The sequence below is a fragment of the Castor canadensis genome, chromosome 1 (assembly GCF_047511655.1).
Source record: "Castor canadensis chromosome 1, mCasCan1.hap1v2, whole genome shotgun sequence".
Lineage (NCBI taxonomy): Eukaryota > Metazoa > Chordata > Mammalia > Rodentia > Castoridae > Castor > Castor canadensis.
Genome location: NC_133386.1, coordinates 19234455 through 19259591, shown reverse-complemented (window position 1 = coordinate 19259591; position 25137 = coordinate 19234455). Strand labels below are relative to the sequence as shown.

At 36.7% G+C, this 25137-nt stretch overlaps 1 protein-coding gene across 9 annotated transcripts in view; it reads left to right on the top strand.

Annotated features, from left to right (window-relative positions):
- The window catches only part of Grm1 (glutamate metabotropic receptor 1), a 406588-nt gene that overhangs the window by 118547 nt on the left and 262904 nt on the right, over positions 1 to 25137 (top strand). For all 9 annotated transcript variants that reach the window (XM_074072604.1, XM_074072567.1, XM_074072583.1 and 6 more), the window contains one exon: positions 7315 to 7564. In XM_074072604.1, the coding sequence (XP_073928705.1) occupies positions 7315 to 7564 (250 nt within the window). The remainder of the gene's footprint in view (positions 1 to 7314; positions 7565 to 25137) is intronic.

Below are 25137 nucleotides of genomic sequence, written 5' to 3'. Positions count from 1 at the left end.
TTGTCAGGAAAGGTTAAAGTAACAGAGGTTGTTTCTCTGCTAGGAGAAGAAAAAATTGAGTTATAACTTTGAGAAGGACTGCTCCCATAAACCCTGAAAAAAAAAAATTCAAACTAGCTGATACCTGTCTCCACTGAGAATTAAGAGGAGATGAATTTGGATTTTTATCATAAGAAATTTAGGTCGAAAGGAAGAATTTCCCAATAGTGATGAATATAATAGATGGTTTCTAGAATGTGCTGTGAAATTGATTTCCTTATCAGAATTCTTTTAAACGAAATGCTGTATTATCTGTCTGACATGTCCCAAGAGGCAGTGAGGTGACAAAATCTGGTTCATGATCCAGAGGGTAAGACCAGGAAAGAGATTCACCATCAAGAGATCTTGGAGTTGCATGAAATAAAGCAGTAACTAGGGTGACTGGGCATAAGGGTAGTGGTTCTTGCAAAGCAAAAGCATTCTTCTTTTAAGCAAGTGAATAAATATCTACATATTTTCCCTACATAAATGATTCCTCTCACACAACTGATATATAAATATGTAGGGATGAACAATGTTGAATACGGTCTTTTGACCAAGATTCATGAAGAATGTGAATAATGATTAAAAGTATTTCAAAGTAATAGAAGTGGACAATATTGTCTATGCTAGGATAAGATTAAGAATATTGATATGGAATATTATCATAGCTGACTGCTTGAAAATCAGATGTATCTTAAAAAATCCAGTTATACTCATTGTTTTTACTTCTTGAGATAGTTTCAATTTTTACCTCCATTTTCAGTTCCTTTCTGAATATTGCTAACTTCTATCCCTTTAAAATACTTTTGTTATTATTCAAACAACAGTGATTTCTTTGAGAATCCTGTGTTCACATAAATGTCCCTACCATAAATATCCGTTATAAATACATACCTCTAACAATTGTTTAGTTGCTTAGGTTTTAGCACATCTTGATTTACTCTCTGAAAATCTTTTGTCATGTAACTAAGACAGAAATTAAAATTTTTTCAACATATTAAATTTTCTATATTATGGGCCATTTTTCTCTTTCTCTTTTACTGTCTAAGTTTTAGGCAATATTGTAACAGGAATAAAGTCTGTTATAAAATCTGTTATGTCACAGCAACATATAGCAGTTGTTGTCTTATGCCAGATGCCTTACTAGAGATTGTTACATTTTCACTCTATAAACCATGAACCTTCTGCTCCAGTGAGACTTCACTACTCATTTCCTCTAAAAAAATACATTTACTGCCATTCACCCTGAACACCAACCCTTTTACTCACGTTCTGCAGACACCTGTTTCATTCTGCTCTTTTACTCTAAAATCTAGGCTATGGTATTTTTCATTTCTCATTAGCACATTCATCTCAGTGTTGCTGTATTTCGTGAACTTGAGCTTGTCCTGTGGTCTTCACAGCTATGATTACATGTACAGGAGACATATAGGAGACCATGTAAAATGACTTCTCTGACCAAGAACTTCTGAGTTAGATGTTAAATCCTATATACCCCATTGTGTCACCTTGGGCAAATTACTTAACCTCTTCGAGCTTCCATGTCCTAATTGGTAAAAGAGGGGGTATAAGTTTTATATGGGGTTGTTATAATGAATAATGAAATGCTTAGGTGTTTAGTCAAATGCTGGGTACACACTAAATATTCATCAAACTGAAGGGAAAGCCAATGTATGATATTTCTTGGGAACTCTTAGAAGTGCAGAGCCCACAGATTTTTTTATCCAAGTTGATAGTTCAATAAAATATTTGATAATATAATGAAAATATGCAGCTTTCTATCAGCTGTGAGTATTTAAAATTAGATGGCCTTTTATTTTTTAAGTGATTTACTATAAACCAATTTCCTGTATATTCAAAATGTTTTTCAGGTCAGCAGATACTAGATCCAGAGAGGTGTCTAAATAAATTCCTCAATATCTGGAGAGGTAGGAGAAGGCCTCAGGGGCAGGATGAAGCGGGGAGAGGAGCACAGGGTAGGCTCCCAGCTGACTGTATTATCTTTAGTTTGACATTGCTTATGACCTGGCAGACAGCTAAAAAAACTACAAGTCCCCTAGATTTCTTTCTATTTCTGGAAGATGCTTATATTTTAAGACTCAGAGTAAGTATTATTTTCTTTATACAGTTTTCCCGATTCTTACTCCTTGTGCTTGACCTTGTCAGTCATTAGTTCTGTTGTTTGTAAATGAAAGTAACACAGTTTTAAACTCAATGAGGCATGGTTTCATTCCCATTTTGTATGTTCTTTGCACTTAGTGCAATTGTCAATATAATGAGTATGACAGGGTTGAGAGTCAACTGAGATGCTAGCTATGAATGCAATTTTTGAAGTATAAAGATTTATCAAGGAAAAATATATTTTTGTTTTTCCTACATTAGGGCTCCTCTCACCGAAATCTATGAGTTTGGAGACTTTGAGGCATCATGAAAGAAATGGACAGTTTAAACATGGTTCAGTGCACAACTCTCAGTTCTCTTAATTTGTGTAATTAAGAATTGCTGCCCAAACAAGAACATATGAATACAGAAATTGGGACAAGCTTTCATGGAACAAATTAATGTACCAAACAAATTAAAATAATAATCTATGTTATTTTAGATTATGGAAACATACACATTTAATTGCCTTTGTTCATCAAGAGAAATAAGCAGGAAACTAGGAGTCAGGACAGGTAGAAACTATTCAGTTGTAACATCAGCAAGTATACTGATCATTGCTAAACCTTTCACCTCTTGCCTCTTTGTCTGCAAGCTCAGGGGTTTGAACCAAGCACTTCTATAGACTTTTCTAGATTTAACCCACAAAGGTTTTCTTGTTCTCAAGCAAAGAGCATTCTTGCTCATTTAACCTGCATGTTTTAATAAAGAAGTAAAATCATTTTTGTGATTGAAGTCCAAGGGTTGGCACCTTAGCAGTAAAGTTATTCCTGCTGTAATGCAAGAGTAATTCTTCTGACAGACTGACAGTGACTTTTGCTAAGAGTCTGCTGGTAGTGTGTATTTACCTTGTAAATTTCTGAACCTGCATTTATTGGGAGAAAGCAGCAGCTGACTTCCTTCCTTTTGCTCTCTGTCACTAATAAATAAGGCATTTGTTTACCAGCTGTGGTTTTCTTCTGTATAATCAATCAATGCTTCTGGTCTGAGCTGTGACATCTTTCTACAGTCCAGGGAGCTGGGGGTTTTGTGATGTGTTAGTGCTTCCATTTGGGCTCCATTGGACTCAGTTAGTACACTGAAGGTGATCAACAGGCAAAGACACTAATTTGATCATGGAATCTCGTGAAAAGGGACACAGGAAAGCTTTTTCTTTGAAGATATGGGAAATCTTATTAGGTTTCATTGTGATGATCATGAAACTTTTATAGATGTTAAAATTTAAGTTCCAATCCCTTTTTAGATAATATCTATACTTTTACATTTGCTTTGACTAAATGATTGCTGTATTTACCTGATGTTTACCTTAGAAATTTTGAAAACTGCCAAATCATCCAACAAAAATTTGAACTCTACTCACAAATAATGAATGCTTATGTCTTGCTGATGCTGAATATTATTAAGAATATTCTGGCATTTTGATAGGTGAAATAACTAATGTGTTATTTTAATCTCACTGTCTTGATAATTAACAAGACTAGATGATTTATATATACTTGCTACCCACTTATTTAGTTTAAATTGCTTGTTTAAACCTTTGCCCTTTTCTCTATTGGTCTATTATAACAAATAGTCTTTTACTATGAACTTAAGTATCTAAGTCTATCCTAAGTATTAAAGACACGTCACTGAACAAATCATAAAGAGATATTCTTATGGCGATTACATTCTAGGGAGAATAAAATATAAACAAAAATATCAGATATTAGCTAAAAGAGAGGGATGTGATCAAGATTTACTGGGAGGCTAATTAAAGCTAATTGATTAGGACAGCTTTTCAGAGAAGGTGGTATTTATGGTGAAGTATGATTGACAAGAATATATGATAAGAGCATCTTTTTCAGGTAATGGAAACAGCTAATACAGATGTGTGAATGAGTTTGGGGGTATTCTAGGAAGAGAAAGACTGTAATGGGACTGAAGAAGGTGAGGGAGGGAGTAGGAGAAGACAGAGATGGAGACCTTGGAAGTCTCAGTTCATGTACAGCCTGGTAGTCTAAGAGAAAGAGTTTTAGTTTTGTCCCAAGTGTGTTGGGAAGCAACTGGAGCTTCCTATAATGGAGCAAGAGAATCTGATTTACACCTCATAGAACACTCTGGTTTCTAGGTGTAATATAAACTATTGGGAACAAGAATGGGAACAAAGAGTCTAATCAGTAGTCTAAGGTAGTTGTCTGAGTAAGAGCTGATTATTACTTGATGTAGAAGATGCTGTCAGTGGTCTGCCCTAATTTCCTTTTCTTGTTTGGTGTACTGATCTCTCAGCTAGTATGTGAGAAGCCTTCCATTAAACCTGGCAGCTTGCTTCCTGGGATCAACACCTCCTCTCCCCTTTGTGAACCTTAGTCAATGACTAATAGCAGAGCTCCCATGCTCAAATGTGGAACTAACTCTATGATAGAATCTTTTCTAGTGGTTCCTTGTGGGATCAGCCTGAAGCTAAAATTTGGCTGAGACAATCTTCCTGCTTAGCTCTTCCTTCCTTTTGTACCTGTTGTCCTCAATAAATTACTTGATTAAGAACCTTCATCTGAGGCTCTGTTTTGGGGAACATGGCATAATCCACAGTTCAAGGTGGCAGAGGTTGAACTAGAGAAAGAATGGATTAGGAAGCATATAGTATTTACAGAAGTGGATCTGGGATGCAAAAAAATACGGACATTAAAACTGTTCCTAAATTTTGTTTTTGAGCAACTTAGTATGTAAAGATACTATTAGCTAAATGGAAATGTCTGAAAGTAGCATGTTGGTGAGTAGAGAAGGAAAAAATATTTCAGATATTTTAAACTTGAGATGTTAATAAATGGATATATCAGGTAGGCAAATGTCTTTGCTCCAAGTGACAGTTCAGTCTGATGATCTATGTATGGGACTCACCAGAGGTATGTAGATGATGCTTTAAGGCATATGAGTGAACAGAGTGGGAAGAGAGAAAGTTTCCCAGAACTGAGTGCTTACATGACAATATTTAGAGGTTGAACAGAGAAGGAAAATCTAACAAATGCACTGAGCAATGGTCAGTGAATACTGAGGAGACCAGGGTTTCCTGGTTGTGTTTCAGGAGCCAAGAGAATGAAGTGTTTCAATGGGGAGGAGGGGTGGTCCTGGAGGCAGGTAAGTGACTGATAAAAATGAAGACAGGATATGGTAACAGGGAGGTTATTAGTAGCTTTGATAGCAGAAGATTTTGATAAAGGAAATTCTGGAGTGATAGGTATACATGTCCAAACTCATCAAGATTATTGCATCCATGAAATGTATGTAAGTTTTGCATAGCAATTGTACTCAGTTAAAAAAATACAAAAGAAGGAGAGAATGAGATAAAGAAACAGATACTGGGATTTAAGCAACCATTATTGCTGGGAAAAAGATTAGTGAATCAAACAGTATTTCACATGGGACAGTAAGTCCAAGGATTTTTTTTATTAACATACATTAATAGTGCAAAGGGGTTTCATTGTGATAATTCCATAGATGCACACAGTGTACTTTGAACAAGTTTATACCCTCTATTATATTTCCTTAACCTTCCTCATCCTCCTCCAAATTTAAGGATTTTTAAAATTGACACCATTAGGAGATAAAAATTATCTAAAAGAGAGGAAGCAATTGCAGAAGAAAATACCTGAATAGACAAAAAGTGATGGGATCTAATGTCTGAGCAGGGGCTGGCTCCATCCTTAAGCACTTAAATTTTGCAATAGGAAGAATGCCAGAAAATGTAAGTGTCAATGAAGAAAGGTGCATAGATGCTGTAGGGGATGACTAGATTAGTTTTTGTCTGATTTTCTTGCTCTAACTGAAATGTGAAATGAGGGTCTTAGCTGAGATTGGGTGGAAGTGGAATCTGTAGTTTGAAATTTGAAGACAGAAGAGTGTAGATAAAATAAACATGATAGAGACTAAGAAAATTTTCAGGGATGATGTAGTATAATTACCTTATACTATTGAGTGCCCTCTTGGTATATGTTCTCATGAATTTTAAATAAAGCAAGTCAGTAAGCTTGTGAGTTTATTCCAGCCATGTTTGAGTGCTCAAGTATGGTGGCTTGGTTGGGCTTAAACTAGCAGTAGGGGTTTGTCAGGAAAACAGAGAGTTAAAGGATTTTCAAGGAAATGATTATAAAAATAGGATATGGGGTAGAAGTCAGACCAAGAGGTAAATGAAAGGGAGGATGGAAAGTAGAATACCAGGGTTAATGGATTTTACATTTTTATAAATTTGAAGCAATGGTCATGGAGATGGAAAAATATATGTACTTGAATGATAAGAGGAAGTAATCACACTGAGGTATTGATCAGCCACATTTAGAGATATTAGAAGCATATGTCACAATATGGTCAAAAGTGACCTTGGAAGTAGGCAAGCTACAGAAAATATCAATGGAGGGAGGAGGGTGAAGAACTATGGTGTTGAATGCATCATCCTTAAGGATATCAAAGTCCTCAAACTTGAAGAACAGGTGGAACTATAGAGGCTCATAAGGTGTAGGTTAGAGGCATCAAGGAAATAGATGGAGAAATGGTAAAATTTTTTTGAATCTCATTGATTTCAGTAAGTTCTTAGGTTTAAAGTGTATCATAGTACAAAAAAAAATCAAAATGTAAGGCACAAATCTCTGGCCTCACATCACTGCATCAGAGGATGGTGGATTTTGACTAGCCCTGTAGTCATTCCTGGTCTTCTTATCTTGGTCAGGCATTCTACTTGCTTTGCATGTTCCTCATAGAAGCATTGCCTGGCTTTATAGCACAGAAGTGTCTGCTGCTAACATGGATCCAGCTGAAGCTAGTTGACCTCCCTACCTCAATGTTGATCTGACCCACATGAATAAAATCTGGGACAAACACTGTTAGTCATGGTTGTAAATAGGGCAGCAATCCTTCATTTCACAAAACTTGTTCCACTGTGGATGCCCTGGATCAGATCGTTTCTCTTTACTTTCATAGAGTTCATTAGCTACATCTTGTTACTGTCTTTACCCAGGGTTTCCTTCAGTCCCAGTTATAGTTAAAAATTATTGGGAAGGTCTGTCCTCTCCATTCCCAGTGACTATCGAGTCCTCACTTCCAGTTTGTAAGTGCTGTTCCTGTCACCACAGTATTCAACACCTGCTGGTTGTCTCTGCACAGGCAACTACGGGGAGAGTGGAATGGATGCTTTCAAAGAGTTGGCGGCCCAGGAAGGCCTCTGCATCGCCCATTCAGACAAAATCTACAGCAATGCTGGGGAGAAGAGCTTTGACCGACTCCTGCGCAAGCTCCGAGAGCGCCTTCCCAAGGCCAGAGTTGTGGTCTGCTTCTGCGAAGGCATGACAGTGCGTGGACTCCTGAGTGCCATGAGGCGCCTGGGCGTGGTGGGCGAGTTCTCACTCATTGGAAGGTAAATCATTCTGTTCTCTCTCCTTCTCCCTTTCCCCCTCCACCCCTCCCCTCCTCTACCTCTCCTCTCCTCTCCTCACCCCGCTCTCAGTCTCATTCTCTCTCTCTCTCATACACACACACACACACACACACACACACACACACACACGCGCGCGCGCGCACACACACACAGTTTCTTTGATACATATACCATACCTTTATACAAAACTGGAATTCCTGACTCCAGGTGGGTGTGATGTGCGATGCCCAGCTGAGTATTTGTTTGGGTCTTGTTGAGAGCAGAGCTATTGGCATCTTCCTGATGGAAAGGCAAGAGCATCACAGTGCATAACAAGTTGATACTATCCCAGAAAAGTGGGCTGTCACTTGCCAGAATGTTTCTTGTCCTGGAGGATTATTCTTTTTCACTTACCTCTCCTACCTCCCAAGCGCGTGCTACGTCTCCATGCTCCTGAAGCATAGAAATCTTAATGGAATATTGGTGGGGGGAAGGCAGCAGTGAAAACAGAAAACGTATGTTAAGATTGGAAATCTAACTAGTTGGTCAAACAAAAATATGCAGGTGAACTTTATTTTTTATTTTGGGCAGTAGTGAGGTTTGACCTCAGGGCATTACTTTTGCCTACTACTCTCTCTCTTGAGCCATGCCTCTTGCCTATTTTTTGTTGTTGTTGTTTCGTTTTTTTTTTCTGATAGGATCTCTCCTTTTTGCCCAGGACCGGCTTTGGACTATGATCCTCCTACTTATACTTCACGGGTAGCTGGGGTCACAGTGCTTCCCACCGCAGCTGGCTTGTCGATTGAAATGGCGGGTCGCAATAAGGGTTTGCCCAGGCTGGCCTTAAACCACCATACACTCAATCTTCACCTCCTGAGTAGCGAGGATTAGAGGCATGAGCCACGTTGCCTCTCCTACAGCTGAACTATAGAATAAAATAACATAAATATTCTTTCAGACTTATGGGCTGGTTAATTATGATACTCTGGAATTGCTTGTGGTGGGTTCTGAAAATCTCTGGTCTCTTTCTGGATATTTCCACACAGATTCTCAGTATCACTGAATTTTTCCTAGGGCTTGTGTTGTGTTTGCTTGGCCATCTTCTAATATTATGTAAAGAAACTGATCACTTTTCCTAAGGAACCCACTTGTTCTACCTGAGTGAAAGCTGTACTGATAGCAACACTGTGTCACTCATCTTCCAGATCTCAGTCCCCCTCCTGTCTCCTCTGCTGCCCAGAGTACAATCATGTTCTGCTCACGTAAGACTTTAACTGCTGAGCCCTTCTCTTGGAAGTTGGGGAGTGGAGGGCGTAACAGTAGCAAATAGTAGTAGTATGCACGACCTCAATGAACTTTCTCTTTCTGCCCTGTGTTTGTGGTAATGACTACCATGGTATCAAGACCAATCTCATCGTTATCTGGAATTAAAGGCATATGACACTTCCAAGAATTTTGAGAAGAAGGTAGGATAGAAATCCAAATGAACAGAGAGATGAGATATTTTTCAGGAATGAGAAGGCATGGAGGCAAGGTCAAACTATAATATAAGATTAAGAAAATTGTTGAATTTAGGTGGATTGGAAGACTGGCACCAAGAGTCATTTTGGCTTCCTTAACATGATGCACTTGAAATGGTCATAAGAAATCAGGTCCTTTAAGAAGGAGCATGTAAAGAAGGAATAATATTTCTTTTAGAGTGAAAAGGATATAAGCAGCGTTGTTGATGCGTTGCTTGGAATACTGTTCTTAATATATGCACTAGGACAGATGGCACACAGATATTTAGTCCTTTCAATCGCTTCTGTAAAAATGACTGCTTTTATGAAGGGTGCTTGTTTCAAAAAATCTTACATTTATCATTTTAAAAACAACAATAGTTTATTTTGCTGAATTTATTCTCTTTAATATCCTCAGAGGCTATCTACCTTAGTTCTAGGGATTCTAAGCAGATGTGACAAATATATGAGCTTTGGGGTATATAGACTGCCTAATTACAAAATGTAATTATATGAAATGTTGCTCAGTAATTGGAGTATTAATTCATTTCATCATTATTACAAAGCTAGACAGAATGGTAATGACATGTTAAGCCTCTCTGGCTCTTACTTGCCTTAGTATGAGCTGAGCTCATACTAATATTTCTGACATTATCATATATGTTTGTTCATGAAGAGGGCGGCTACATGTCACATCTACTACTTTTATTCCTTTTCTTGTCCGTCCACTTCTGTTGGGTTCTACTGACACATTCTAAGGGACCACCACTCCAATGAACACGTGAGCGTTCAAGAACTGCTCCCTGTACCAGTGGTGGCCACAGGCACTGAGGCATGGAATCTTGGCCATGCTAAAGTGGTAGTCATTGTTAAAGTGAGGAACAGTGTCTCTTTGCCTTTCTGGGCTACTTTCCATGAAGGTCTGTCAAAGTGCTGTTGGATTTTACTTCCAACAGGAAGGATTTGGAAGAAAACAGCCTTTTTATATTTTTTAATTCACAGTTCTCTCTTCCTTTTCTAAGATCCAGATATAAGTACATTGAGAGCTCAGCTGGGGACAAAGCCAAGTAGCAACACTATGCATGCTTAGAATTAACCTTCTAAGGTGATTGATTCTCTCTCTTTTTGTGGGATGTGTTTCATCCTAAATGCTTCTCTGTCACTCATTCCAGTGGACAGTTGGTGGGCTTGATTTCTCCTTTCCAGCATACTTGTCCACAATGGCTCCAGTTTAACCTCAGGCTGTAACTTCCAGCTACCTTAGTAACACTGTCGAGTAATCTCGCTCCCACCAAAAGGGGTTACCTCTGCCAAATAATGAACACCTTTAAGGTCAGGAGTCATTTTTTTCTTTCAAGATACATCATATGATTTTGCCTGCTACAATATTCACAAGAGGGCATTGTGGTGTGAAACTTTTTTCATACAGGTGAAGATAAGTAAGTCCTGGTGTGGATTGTAGCAAGAAATATTTCATTAAAAAATCAGAACTTCTTGAATGAAGAAATTTTCATGACTCCCCATTTCTTCTTCATACTTCATATCCAATGCAACAGGATTTGGCACTACAATCAAAACATTTCCAGACTTTGACAAATTATTACCATTCTACTGTTACCATCCTTGTCCAAGCCACCATCATTTCTTCCTTGGCTTATTACACTTGCCACCTAATTGATTATTGCTATTCCTGGCCAGCTACTCTTGACCTAGAAGGCAAAACGATCTTCTAAAAATTTATGCGAGGCAATGTAACCCTTTACTCTTCATGTTCAATATCTTTAAATGGGTTCCAATTGCTTTCATAACAACAGCCTTACAATCACAGCCTGCCACTGGAACTGAATAGTTTAAATGGATGCTTCTCAACTTAATGATAGCGAATGTCCTAACAAAACCACTGTAAGTATCCTAAGTCAAAAATCCACTGAGTACACCTAATCCACTGAATATCATAGTTTAGAGACTGGATGTACAGTAGCGTTTTGGCTGTTTACCCTTGACTGACTGGGAGCTGTGGCTTACTGCCACTGCCCAGCTTCACTACAGGATTATTATACCACATATTGCTATTCCTGAGACATGATTAAAATTCTAAATTCAAATTATAGTTGATACTCACAGGAGTATCAAACCTTTGATTCCAGATAAATTGGCATAGTACTCTTACCAGGCAACTTAACTAATCAGTCAAGTTGATCATTGTACAAAAGAAAAATTTCTTCTTGGCTGTATCAAATTATTATTTTTGTAATACTTACAGAATTTATGCTCACCATATATACGATAATAATTTTAATGATGATAGGGATAACTGCTACTAACATCTGTTTAAGACTTACTATATGCCAGGCACTATTCTAAGCACATTGTGTATATTAGCTCATTGAATTATCACAACCACGTGATCAGATATCGCTCTTCTAAAGATTTATTTCAGTGCTTAGGTTTACTTTCTACAGGAAAATTAGCTGAGGTATCTGGATTCCAGGAGAAAATTATTTTGCATTTCTAACTGTTCTGAATTTCTTTGAACCCTTTTTATTTCTCTTCTAGTATTAAGTATTTTAGATGACCATTCAATGAAGGGGATATTTAACATCTTTTCAAACTCATTTCTTTTCTACTACCATGGCTTTCTTTTTACACACCATCCTTTATCTATGAAACTCTACTTATGGGGAAGCCAATTTAGAATAAATGAGTGCTATTTTTCTGAAACCACAAATTTTGATTATTAAAATTCTAAAAGCAAAAATGGATTTATTATATCACCTATATGTTCTTTTGAAAAAAGTACAACTTAGTATAATTTATGTGCATGAACATATAATAATAATTACTATTTATTGAGGGTTTGATATGTATTACACTATTAATGTATGATATATCCATTCTTAACAGAAACCCAGAAATGTTGACGTGGAAGGTAGAGAAGTCAAGTAATCACCCCAAATTCCTAAATTAGTAAGCGTTAGAGACAAGATTCAAATTAACTACTACATCTTATCATCATTTAGATACATAAGTATCAAATTATAAAGTCTTTATCAATAGGAGCCAAATTTCATATAGAGATGGTCACCAACTTAGTGATGGCTTGACTTACAATTTTTTGATACACAATGATGGAAAAGTAGAAACCATACTTTGAATCTTGATGTTTTCTTGGGCTAATGCTATGCAATCCTATCCTCACTCTCAGTGCCCTATAGAGACAGCAAGCCACAGCATTCAGTCAGCTGCACTATCACGCAGGAAAACACTGAGACTCTACAATGTACTGTTGCTGAGCTACAGCATCCAGGAGGTTAGGTGTTGCTATAGTTTGATCTTGATCTTAAGGTCCATGTATTGAAAGCTAGGAGGTGGCAAAACTTTTGGGGTGGGATGAACTTTGTGGATGGCTCTTTGGTCATTTGGGGCATGGCCCATAAGGAGATTCTGGGACTCTGAAATCTTCCTTATTTTCTATGGTTTCCTGGCCATGAGGTGGGAAGTTTTGCTCTGTCATACACTGGTCTCCCACCATAATGTACTGCCTCACCACAGGCCCAATGCAATGGGACCAATTCATCATGGGATGAAACCTTCAAAACTGTGAGTCAAAATAAACATTTTCTGATTATAAAGTTGATTACTTCATGTATTCCATTATAGTGATGGAAAAGTAACTCAGATATATTAAATGCATTTATGACTTAATGATATTTTCAACTTACAATGTGTTTATTGAGCGTAACCCAATCATTAGTTGAGAGTATCTATCATTGTTTATTTCCTTTCACGCTAGTATGGTGTTTTGACATGGTAACTATCCAATAACTATGTCAAAAACCTTGGAGAGTAGTAGATAGAGCAGGCAGTCTTGTTTTATGACCCCTAATTTCCCTTCTATACTCTAGAGTCGATTTTATCTAGCTTGGTAAGGGTTGGTAAGCCTTGGTAAGGCTCTTCAATCAGAATTTGAATTTGTTTTTCAGTTAGAATTTGTCTATAAAGTCAGAACTTACAATTACCTAGCTTTCAGGTTGTATTTGTCTAGTCACAAAATGCCTACTTGCCTGGAAAATCATAGCTGTGTTTCAGAAGTAGGTCCTTTGTGGGGGCTTCAGCTCCCTAAAGACATACTTTTCTCTGAGGATGAGTTTGAGTTCTATGCCTAGTATTGTCATTATCCTGGACCTCTGTCCTGGTTTTCTTATCCAGAAGTTACACTTACTTTGTTGAGGGTCTCTGATTTGATAGACTATACTAGGTATACAACATTTATCTATACCTTTGCTGGTCCCTTGTATTGGGCTATGACTACATCTACTTCTTTCTCCACAGTCCAAAATAAACGCCCAACAAAGATCCATAATTTCTAGTTCATCTTCTCTCAATACTACGTCCTGGCCAATCAGATTTAAGTCTTTATATTTCAACTACTTATCCTTCATTGGTGTGTGCTATTTTATGTATTATCTCTGCCATTCTTTAATCTTCTCACACATTAGACTCGCTTTCCATCTTCTTTTGCTTCAGAGAAACACCACCCCAACCCTTTATGTAAAACTTGATCCAAGAAAACACAAACACCCACACTTTTTGAGTTGAAAATGCAATAAGCACAATAAGCAAGCATCCAAAAATCAGTTAGAATGGAGCAAGTGCTTTATTTGGAAAGAAGGCTACAGTTTCATTTTAAAACAAATAATACTTGGTTTTCACTTTGTAACTTTTTGACTCTTTCTTCCAGGACCTAAATACATGTTTGGAAAAGTGACCACTATACCCTTGAAATATAAGGTGATATATCATGGTGTTCTGTTTCCATGCAATTTTTAATGAAAAATGAGTTATTTTAGGTTTTATTTTTCCATTATAGAAAAAAAATGGGGAAAAAAAATCTCAAGTTTTCAGCCTTCAGGCAAAATTGCAGAGGTTAAGTGTTTTAATGTCAATGTAGACTTTTGGTGAAGTCTGACATTCCCAAATATGGGTTATAACCAGGAAGCTGACCAAGCTGATGAGTTTTTTTTTGCTGACATGTAATAGTCACAATTTATAGATACGTAACCTGGTCATCTCAGCTGCCAAGGGCAGAAAATGACCACGAATCTGCTGATTGTTTATCCTTTCCTTGAAACACTCCTCCTCTCAAGATAGATTAATCACAGCTTTGTGAAAGATTAATATACTAGAAAATGACTCTGAGAAATGCATGCTAGTGTTGGGAGGGGATTTAGCTTAGAGTTCTCTGGAAAATCATATCATTTGTAAGACATCAATGAGCAGAGATCTCAGACATGGAAATGCTCAAGATTTCTACTATAAATGGAGTGGTTGGTTTGTACTGCACTTAGTCATTATTAGCCTTTCTTTTATACCATTACCTATTCCCATGCTTAGCATAACAGACATCTGAACACTGAAAGGCCACACTTTCTATCTGCCTTCAGGAGGTTGGAAACCCTGAAGGAAAGGGTGGGATAGGAGGTACCGTACAAGCATTCCCTAGCTATAAGGCACTGCTCAATTTGAATGGATTAAGAAAGGAAGTCATTAATACTCAGTCCATTTTCTCTTTGAGGCTGATCAGAGACAACAGAGAATTTATGTTAACACCTTGTTGTCTTCCCTCTTTCCTAACTGCCCATGCATCAGAATTAACAGGGATAATGAAAATTCAGATCCTGCAACCTTCCCTCAGGCCCTCGGTAGAATTTCTTGGTGATGGGACTTGGATCATCTTCTTGTTAAGCTTCAGATGAGCTACTTTCAGAGCCATTATCCTGATGCTCAGACCAGTGCTTGGCACTCAGGCGGCATTCGTGACACAGATGACCTATTTACAAGATATTTGAAAAGGAAGACAAAATGAAAATTGAGCTCCACTGTCTGTCTCTCCTCAATTTTAGCTCTGTTTTTATTTCTTGAAATGTTTTGCCTTCAAGATATTTGTTTTAAAGTATAGATACATCTGAGAGTAGTAAATAATAGTAATAATAAACATTATTTGAGACGTTGCCTACTTCCTGTGTCGCTGCGTCTGCTGCCCACTCTGGCCTACTGACCTGCCCCCTGAAAACATAGCCATGTTCTGGTTTTCAGACTAATCAAGATTCAAAGTCAGAAAAATTTAAAATTATACAGTAGGTTCATCCTCAGCCATCTTTGCATCTGAGGTTCTCAGGGCTGACCAATATAAAGAGATAGTAATCTCTTGCTAATGACAAGAATTGGGTTCTGATGACTGGAGTTGCTACTAACGTTGGTTTCTGTCTGCAGCTGTTTGCCTGTCTGTGTATCATAAATCTGGAGAGGTTTTTAAAATTTTTAATTTCTTGGTCTCTGCTTCCTTTAGTTGCTCGTTCAGTATGCTGCAGAGGGACTGAAGTATTCATAAGTACTTCTGCAATTAGCTTTATTGAAATTTTAAGTGTATAACAAGTTGAATTTGTTGACTCTGTGTAGTGATGTAAGCAGACTCTGTGTAGTGATGTAAGCACCATAGCAGTTATGACATGAGACATTTCCATCTCTGCAAAATGTTTCCCACTGCCTCTTTTCTTTCCAGCCATTGATTCTGTCGTCACACTTTTACCTTTTCTAGAATTGCACGTAGAGGGAATCATACAGAATGTAGTCTGTTGTCTTTGAGTTTTTTTCGTATATAGGACTGTGTGTATTGCTAGCTTCCTCTATTTTGCTGAGTAGTACTTCATCAGCATGGATATACCCAATTTGCTCATTTATTCATCTGTTGGTAGAGATTTAGAGTATTTCCTGCTTGTGACTATTATAAATAAAGCTGTCTTAATAGTCATGTAGAAGTCTTGTGTGGACTTTTCCACACAAGACTTTTCTTTTCTCTCGCTCTTGTGCTCTCGCTCTATTTGTAGTACTGGAGATTGAACCCAGGGTCTCGTGCTTGATAGGCAAGTGCTCCACCACTTAGCCATGCCCCCAGCCCTTTTGTTTTATTTAGATAGAGTTTCACTATCTGCCCAGGGTAGCCTCAAACTCAGGATCTTTCTGCCTCCACTTCTTGAGTAGCTGAGATTACAGGAAGATTTACCACACCTGGTTTTAATTTCTCTTTAGGACATATCTAGAAGAGAAATTATGGGTAATAAATGTATGATATGTTTAAATTTATAAGTTACTTTGTGACAATCTGCCTATTTTCCAAAGTGGCTGTACTATTTTGCAATTTACCAACAACGTATGAGAGTTCTAAATCCTCCACATCTTCACTAAAATAGTGTTGTCAGTCTTTTTACTTTTAGCTGTTCTAGTGGGTGTATAGTGGCATTTTTTTGTGGTTTTAATTTGCATTTTCCTAATGACTAATAATGTTGAACACTCATATACTTATTTGCCATTTTAATGTCTTTTTTGGTGAAATCACTTTTATATATTTTTTTCAGGTTTTCTTTTTGGTTTGGAGTTGTAAAAGTTCTTTAAAGTTTCCAAACAGAAGTCATTGATCATATATATGTATAACAAATATTTTCTCTCCATATATATCTGTAATTTTAGTTTTGTTAATAGTATCTTTTTTTTGGTGGTGGTGGTACTGGGGTTTGAACTCAGGATTTTACAATTGCAAGACAGATACTCTTCCACTTGAGCCATACCTATTGATCGCTCTTTTTGCTCTGGTTGTTTTGAAGATAAGGTCTTGCTTTATACCCAGACTGGCATGGATCACTATCCTCCTATTTTTTACTTCCCAGTGTAAGCTGGGATATCAGGCATGTGCTACCATGCCCAGCTTTTTTCTGTGGAGATGGGTCTTGCAAACTTTTTTGTCCAAATTGGCCTGGAACCATGATCCTCCTGATCTCAGCCTCCCAATATAGCTTGCATGACAGGTGCGCACTACCATGCTCAGCTATTGATTGAGACTGGATCTCACTTTCTTTTTGCTCCGACTGATCTCTAAGCATGGTCCTCCTGATCTCAGCCTCCCAAGTAGCTAGGATTTATAGGTGTGAATCACTGGCACTAGGCTGTTACTAGTGTTTTGGGGAGATGAAGTCTTTCTAATTTTGACAAAGCATATCTATCAGTTTCTTCTTTTATGGTTTATACTCTTTATCGGCTCCAAGGTCATAGAAATTTTCTAGAAGCTTTATAATTTTCCCTTATATTAGATATATGGCTCATTTGAACTTAATTTTTGTGTGTATTATGAAATAAGTGTGATTTTGTTGTTTTTGTTGGTTTGTTTTGAAGCAGAGCCTTCCTACGTATCCCAGGCTGACCTCATCTCTCAGTCTTTCTGCTTCCACCTCCTGAGTTCTGGGATTACAGGCATGTACCGTCAGGTCAAGCTGTTTTTTCTCTTTTCTTTTTTAGTGGTTCCCTGGGTTTCAAGCTTGTGAGGCTATGATGTATAAATGAAAATATACATCATATGTGTCATCATATATCATATATATTTTCATACATCATATGTATTTTCATATATATATAAGTATATATGTATATATATATATATGTATTCCAGAGCATTTCATTGGAAAGAATATTTTTCCCCATTGAAATAACTTGCCATTTTGCTGAAATCAATTGAATACATAGCCTAAAACCCACTACCAGACAGCCACATGGGTAAGCTCATTCATCTTTTGGTTTTAATTTTCTGAAGAATCATACACACACACACACACACACACACACACGCACACACATAATGGTTTAATGACTTAAAGAATGTAAAATTTTGATATTGATCTCTGGATGTCAGAAGTCTGATATAGGTCTCACTTGGACTCAAATAAAGTTGTTGGCAGGTTTCTTCTAGCCTCCAGAGTTTGCCTACATTCCTTGGCTCACTGCCTTCTTCCTCCATTTTTCAAAGCCAACTGTATTGTGCTGAATCTTTCTTGCATTTGCCATCTCCCTAGTTCTGTCTTCTGATTCCAGCTACCACTGTTCATGATCCTCGTGTTTATACTGGGCCCTTCTGGATAATCCAGGACAACCTCTTTAATGTGAGACTGGCTGGTTAGAAGCTTTGATTTTATCTGCCACCTTTTGCATGTGATCTAGTGTATTCCCTGGTTCTGCAACTAGGGAATGGACATCTTAGATTGGCCATTGTTCTGAAGGGAGGGCAAAAAAGAGGCAGGTATCTTAATATTGTTCTCTGTCATTCTCTTTTCCTCTTCCTCCTCCCCTCAAACAGTCCTACTATTACAAACATGGTTTATATTAAAGTACAATATATTCATGGGTAAAATACTATGACAAAGCCCTTTGAATAATGTAGATATATGTATATATGTACACATATATGTATATACACATTTAAAAAATGAAGGACAGGAGTGTAAAACAGGTCCTGTTAGGGAGTGAGTACTAGTGGGAGAGGAAAATCCCAATAGGAAGGCAACCTCCTATCCCCAAATATAGATGCAATTTCAGGGATTTGTGGAAACACTACACAATTAGGAAATATGACCTAAAGGATTTCTGGATTTGTTTTTTTTTTCTAGTAAGAAAATTAATATTCTTCCTTTCTTGCTCACCAAATATAGCACATTGAATAATTATTAAAGGTTCACTGTAGTCAGAGTCTATGGGGATTGCAAACTGAGCTAAAAGTGCAAGGAAGTGGGAATTGCAAAAAGTTTCTCAATAAAGAGGTACAAAAGAGATACTTGCTTACATGTTTTGCTAAAGAAGAATACTGAAAATTATTGAGTTACTGTATTGGCTTTAATCATTAAGTCCTTTTGGAAGAGTTTACAGTGATTGTTATAAAATCACTTAATAAGCTTATAACTTCCAAAGAATAACAAAAATTCATTAGCATGTTTCAGGTTATTAAATTAAGGTAGTTTACACTTAATACTCTAAGGCTTTCTGGGAAGAGAGGAAGGTGTTTGTAGAGCCTGACTTTCCGTAAAGAATTGTGAAATGCAAGTAGGTTTCATTTATCCAAGGTCTTGTCTTGTAAGGCTTAGCTTGGGGAGAATCTGCTTCCAAGCTTACTCATTTTGCACTCATTTGACTGTTGCTGCATCTCAGGTTCTTATGGACTGCTGTGGGAGTTATCAGTTTCTTTCCACAAGGGTCCTCTTGTGGGGCAGTATGTTGACATCTGGCTGGGGGAGTGGAGAAGGGGAGTTAGGGAAGCCATGGTCTTTTTGTTACCTAATTCTGTAGATGATAAACTGTAACTTTGCTGATATTTTTTCCATCAGAGTACATTATTGGGCCCGGCAATTCAAGGGAAGTGGATTGCACGTGGGAAAGGGACATCTTAGAGGATCACTCTAAAATATTGTTGTCTTTATGACAGTAGTATAAACAGAACCACAGTATTTGCATTTGTAATTCACTTTTTCTGGACAAATGAATTTGACTTTTAATCATGTTATGTCTTTTTTTAAGCTAGTATGCTAATGAGGTTAAAGCAGGAATCAGACACTTCCACAATGATACCACTAAAGGACATCGGTACCTTCTGCTAGCACTACCACTGGAGTTTGCTGCGATTTGTCATAGGTACTTATCACAGGTTCTACTTCCTCTAAATGGCATCCATTTAAAAAGCTTCAGTATATCTATATAAGCCTATCTATATGGATGATGTTTCTTGGCTGGATTTTTTGTATTATCCATACCACCTTGAGAAGTATATTCAAAACAGGAACATTTTACTTTGTAGAAGTTGGCTGCACTTCCTAGGTTTTCCTCCAAAATGATAAATAACAAAAATGAAACAATATAATACACATAAGTACAAAAGCAAAACTCAGCTCCTAAATTCTGACTCATTGGAAAATTTTTGTTTTTAAATTTAAGAAGTAGAATTTTCAAGTCTTCATACACAATCCTATGGTAAAGAAACTATTATATGAATGGCTCGTTTTCTTAGTGAGGTAGTAAAGTCCAAAAGAGTTTGTTATAGTTCCCATGGTATGGGTTACATTGGGCTTTTAAAATATGTGAGTTATAATTCTCAGATGATACTGATCACTTGGTTCATCTAAACTTATATGTTATAGTAGCATTGTAGTTTTGGGAAGAACTGTGACCTTCTTTGCTCACTTGTAAAAAGAGATAAAAAATGTACGAAATATGCATAGGATTTCTTTTCCTTTTTTGTTTCTTTCTTTGCAGTGCTGGGGGTCAAACTCAGGACCTTGCATATGCTAGGCAATTGTTCCATCACTCAGCTGCATCTCCAGCCCTCTCATACGTCATTTTGATGATTAAGTGATAAAATATAAGCATGGTAAGGGTAAGGTCTTTCATTAGCTCTTTGCTAAATGCCTAGAACCCTTGTAACAGTACCTGGGACTTTATTCAATATATACTTAATGTTAAATAATGTGTCCTAGTACACACCCAATATGCCATAAATGCTCAGTAAATGTTAAAATTGTGATTCAGCAATAGACTTCAGTAAGAGTCAGCAAGGGTCCTTTAATTCAGTCCAGCAGAAGTTACAGAAGCATCTAGAACTGGAAGGGATTACTATTTTAGGTGATTTTTTGGTATTCATGACTTTAAGTCATCCTATGTTATAATGGCTCCTTTAGAATTGATGGATCAATAGGCTTACCTCTATTTCAGCACTAAAGCCACAGCTAGAATTTGACCGTCTGTCTGTGGGCTTTTCTGGACAACTATAATAAAGAAATCGGTAAAAAAAGACTCAGAGACCTTGACCTCTAAAATTCTGGGTTATTTCACTTGGTTCTATCTCCACTAGAATCAACAGCTTGAAGATGTTTGAAAAAAATCTGTAAGTTTCCAGTCAAAATAAATTAAAGATTGTAGTTCTTTTTTTGATTTCCATTACAATAATGAAGTTGTATCTGTTATATCAAAACAATTAGTTGATTCAGTAAGCTCTTAGAAGAGATGATTACATTTTTAAGTAAGTTATTTTCCTAAATCACCAATAAATTACATCAAATAATTTTTCTAACAAAATATTTTTTTGACTAGCAGAAATACTGTGATTCCAACTCTGGCGTTCCCCACTCATTGCTGACACTCTAAGTTGCTTAGCCTTTTTACAAGGTGGATATCAGGGTAGCCCCTACCACCTTAAGGCTTATGCAATCTAATGAAGATAGTGGAATTTAAGTGCTTAACAGTGCATAGCATTTGAACAATAAATGTTAGCTCTAAGTTTTAGTCTTATATTAGTGGATGGACTCAGTTTGAGTTTGCTTTTCCTCTGTAAGCATTGAAAATTTGGCTTTCATATGTGCATGTTATTTTCCTAATGCAGCACTAGGAGTGGAGGTAGCAAAGTAAGTGAGTCCTCTGTGTCTGACCTTTAGACCATTGTTCCAATATATTATTTCCTAAGCTCAACCCAGTGGAGTAACAAGAACTGACACTTAATCCCAAGGTGACTTTCTCTTGACAACTTACAGCAGGCTAGAAGAGAATACGATGGGCTGAGTCCCTTTTTAATACTAAAAATTTTAGATTCCCTTCCTTCTCTTTCTGCTTGATATGTTCTGAAAAAAAATTACACAAGTTAAATTTGATCTATTTCTCTAGGATGCTATTAAATATATACTTAAAATTTTGGTTCTCTTTAATTTTCAGTGTAGCTCAATGTATGTATTTCTTTGTAGGCTTAAGTTACTAAATTTCTAGCATTTAATTTTATAATTTTTATACCACCCTAAAATCTGATAATGACATATTGTCATTATTTGCATAGTATCTCTGCCACGGATTTCCCCCTACATTTTTACATTAAATATATTTTTATATTTTTGCAGTTATATATTTTATTTTATATTTTTTATATTTTTATATTTTTGCAGAAATGACCAAGCGGTCATTTCTTGTCCTTCCTTGAAAAATATTTTTTAAAGCAGAGTCGTAGCCAAGAAAAATAACTGTGAAAGAAGGTGAATATGGTTGAGGTACTTTGTATTCAAGAATGAATATAGAATTTTAAAACCTACTGAAATCTCCATAAGAAGGAGAATAAGATAAAGAGGAGAAAAATAGAGGAGATGAAACAATTCAGCTTATACTACATATAAACATGGAAATGTCACAAGGAAACTCCTCATAACAAACAAAAATGTCTTTTCCAAAAACAGAGAACAGGAAGGTAAAGCAGGTTCTGTTGGGATTGCTACCAGTGGGAAGGGGAAGAACGTAAGGAGAGGGTGAAGGAGGTGGCTACAGTGGTAATATTACGTACTTGTGTATGAAAATGGAAAAATGAGACCTGTTGAAAGTATTCCAGGAACGGGAAGAAGGTAAAAGGAGAATGATGGAAGGGGTGAATTCAGCTATGATACACTGTAAGAACTTCTGTAAATGTCACAATGTAACCACAGTAAAACAGTAATATGATTTTAAAAAAGACCAAGGTCACATAGTCATAAGTAGTGCTCCTTGTAGGTCTACAGATATTATTTTTTATAAAAAGCCTATGGATTGCTTCCTTTTTGTGTATTATTTTGATAATTGTTACTTTTTGAAAGTGTTACTGTTTTTAGTACTTATTTATGGAAAAATTTCTATGATGGTACAGTTCAGACAATTACCATATTCCCAGCAACCAATTTCCCTCAGTATTGACATCTTATGTTGGTAGGGTTCTTTTAATACAATTAACAAATCAATATTGATGATGATTCCATCCTTAAAGTCTGTACTTTATTCAGATTTTCTTAATTTTAGCCTTATGTTCCTGCTCTGTTGAGGGAACCGCACTGCATGTAGTTACTATGCCTCTTTGGACTACTCTTGACTGTGAGTCTGTTTCCAGACTCCTTGTTTTTGATGATCTCAACAGTTCTGAGAAGTAGTGTTCAAGATTTTGTTGAATGTCCCTCCACAGGGGCTTTTCTGAGATTCCTCTCATAACTATAGATTGTTAAGGAGTAAGACCACAGGAGTAAAGTGACATAATGATCATATCATACAACATGGCTTATTAATGTTGATATTGACTTTAATCATCTGCTTTTGGTGTAATGTTAAAAATTATTTGCTCACTTAAAGGATCATTTGGATAGCAAGTATCTATGTAGATTCACTATTAGGACTATCTGCTCTAGACCAACCTTCTTGCTGCTTCAGTATATACATCATCAGTTGGCCCTGCCAAAGGGAAGCTCAGCAAGGGACAGTGCTATGTTTAATTCAAAGCCATCGATACACCCAAGGAGGCCTTCTAATGTGGTCTGATGGTATAAGAGTGAAAGTAGTTGAATTAGTGTCTTGGAAGAGGGTCCTGTGAGAAATTGATTAGAACCCACACATGGAATATTTATCCTGGATATAAATCTATTTTCAGATATGAAATAGGCTACCAGACTACAAACTACTGCATGATCTCAAATACCCAAATTGAGAGAACCAAATATATTGAAGAACATAAAGTCAACTCTTAAGTGCACATGTGTTTTCAGGACTGACAATGGTAGTACACTCTGTACCCAAGAGAGCAAGATTTAGACTCCACTAACCTGGACAGGACGGAGGTGGCCTTATGACTCTAACTCAGCCTCTGGGGAAGGAATGGTGCAGGTAAAGTCAATAGATTGAACATTGTGTTAATTCAGGCCTATGAACGAATATTGAAGACAGAGTGCACATTGATTAAATTGTACAGTAAGAAGCATGCCCAGTGTCAGGACTCAGAATCCACAATTTTTCTATTCTGTTTATCTTTATCTTCTAAGAGTTTTTGAAAACTCTCCATAAAAAAGTTCTTTCAATTTTTCTGTCACCTCTTAACCCTTAAATTAATTTATACTATGCATATATTAACTGCCTTTTCAACATTACAAGACCAACTCACATGAGGGCTTTGTTATATTTTGTTGGTGCTTGTCATAGGTACAACATTTTCCAGTGAAGCATTGGTTTACTTATCAATGCTTATTATCAAAGGTAAAACCAAACTTCAGTTGATTTCTAATTATGCAAATAAGAAATATAGTCTTTACTGACTTTTACAACATGAGGTTATATAGAGAGAATGATGTCTTTTAAAAGCAGAAGAACCTATATATCTATATCTTTATTTGCGTTACCTTTACATGCAAAGTCAATTAGATCTTAGAGCTCTTAGTGGGATGGATAATTGTGAAATAATATATGTTGTGTAGGGGAGATAGTTGATGAAATTTCTTTCTAGCCATTCTGTTTAAGGACAGACTAATAATCTCTTTTCTGTTTCTGTCTTAAATAGGTTTTTCAACTTCTATTCTTTTAATTTCTTAATCAAAATATACTATAGCATCCAAATGCCATGAACTTAAACTTTATTAAGATTGATTTTCTTCATAGGACTTTTATTAGCTTCTCATGGTTTACTCTTTGCAGTCTACAGATGAAGTGTTCTTTTAATACACTGTACTTTAGTTTTTAAATTATCTTGTAAAATAATACTTCTCTAATATGTGACCTGAAGCAAAATTGAGTCTTGAATAAGAATATTCAATGAATATTTTTTAAAAAACCATTTCATTTAGTTGTAATTATAATAGTAAAAGATATAATCTTGTCTAACTAGAAGTAACCCTGTCTTAGTCGATTTTCTCTTTCTGAAAATATATCTGAGGCCGGGTAATTTATAAAGAAAAAGAAGTTTATTTTAGCCCATTGTTCTAGAAGTCCAAGTGCATGGCACCAGCTTTAGCATATCTGCTTGGCTTCTACTGAGAACATCAGGCTGTATTACATCTTGATGAAGAAGAGGAAAGGGGAAGTGGACATATGCAGAAGGAGCACTTGTGTGAGAGACCAAGGTGAGGTGCAAGGTGGAATTTATAACAACCTGCTCACACATGAACTAATAAAGTATCAAGAGAACATACCCAGTCCTTGAATAAGACATTACTCCACTTAAGAAGGCAGATCCTTCACATCTCAAATGCCTTTGAAAGGCCACACCACCTCTCAATAATGTTATCTTGGGGGAATACATTGGTGGGGACAAGCCATAAATAAAACCATAGAACTCCACTTTGCTCCCCCTAAGACATATATCCTTCTCACATACAAAATACCACACTTCCATCCAAAAAGCCTTAATTTGTCCAATGCCAACTCCTAAATCTAAATTCTGAAGTC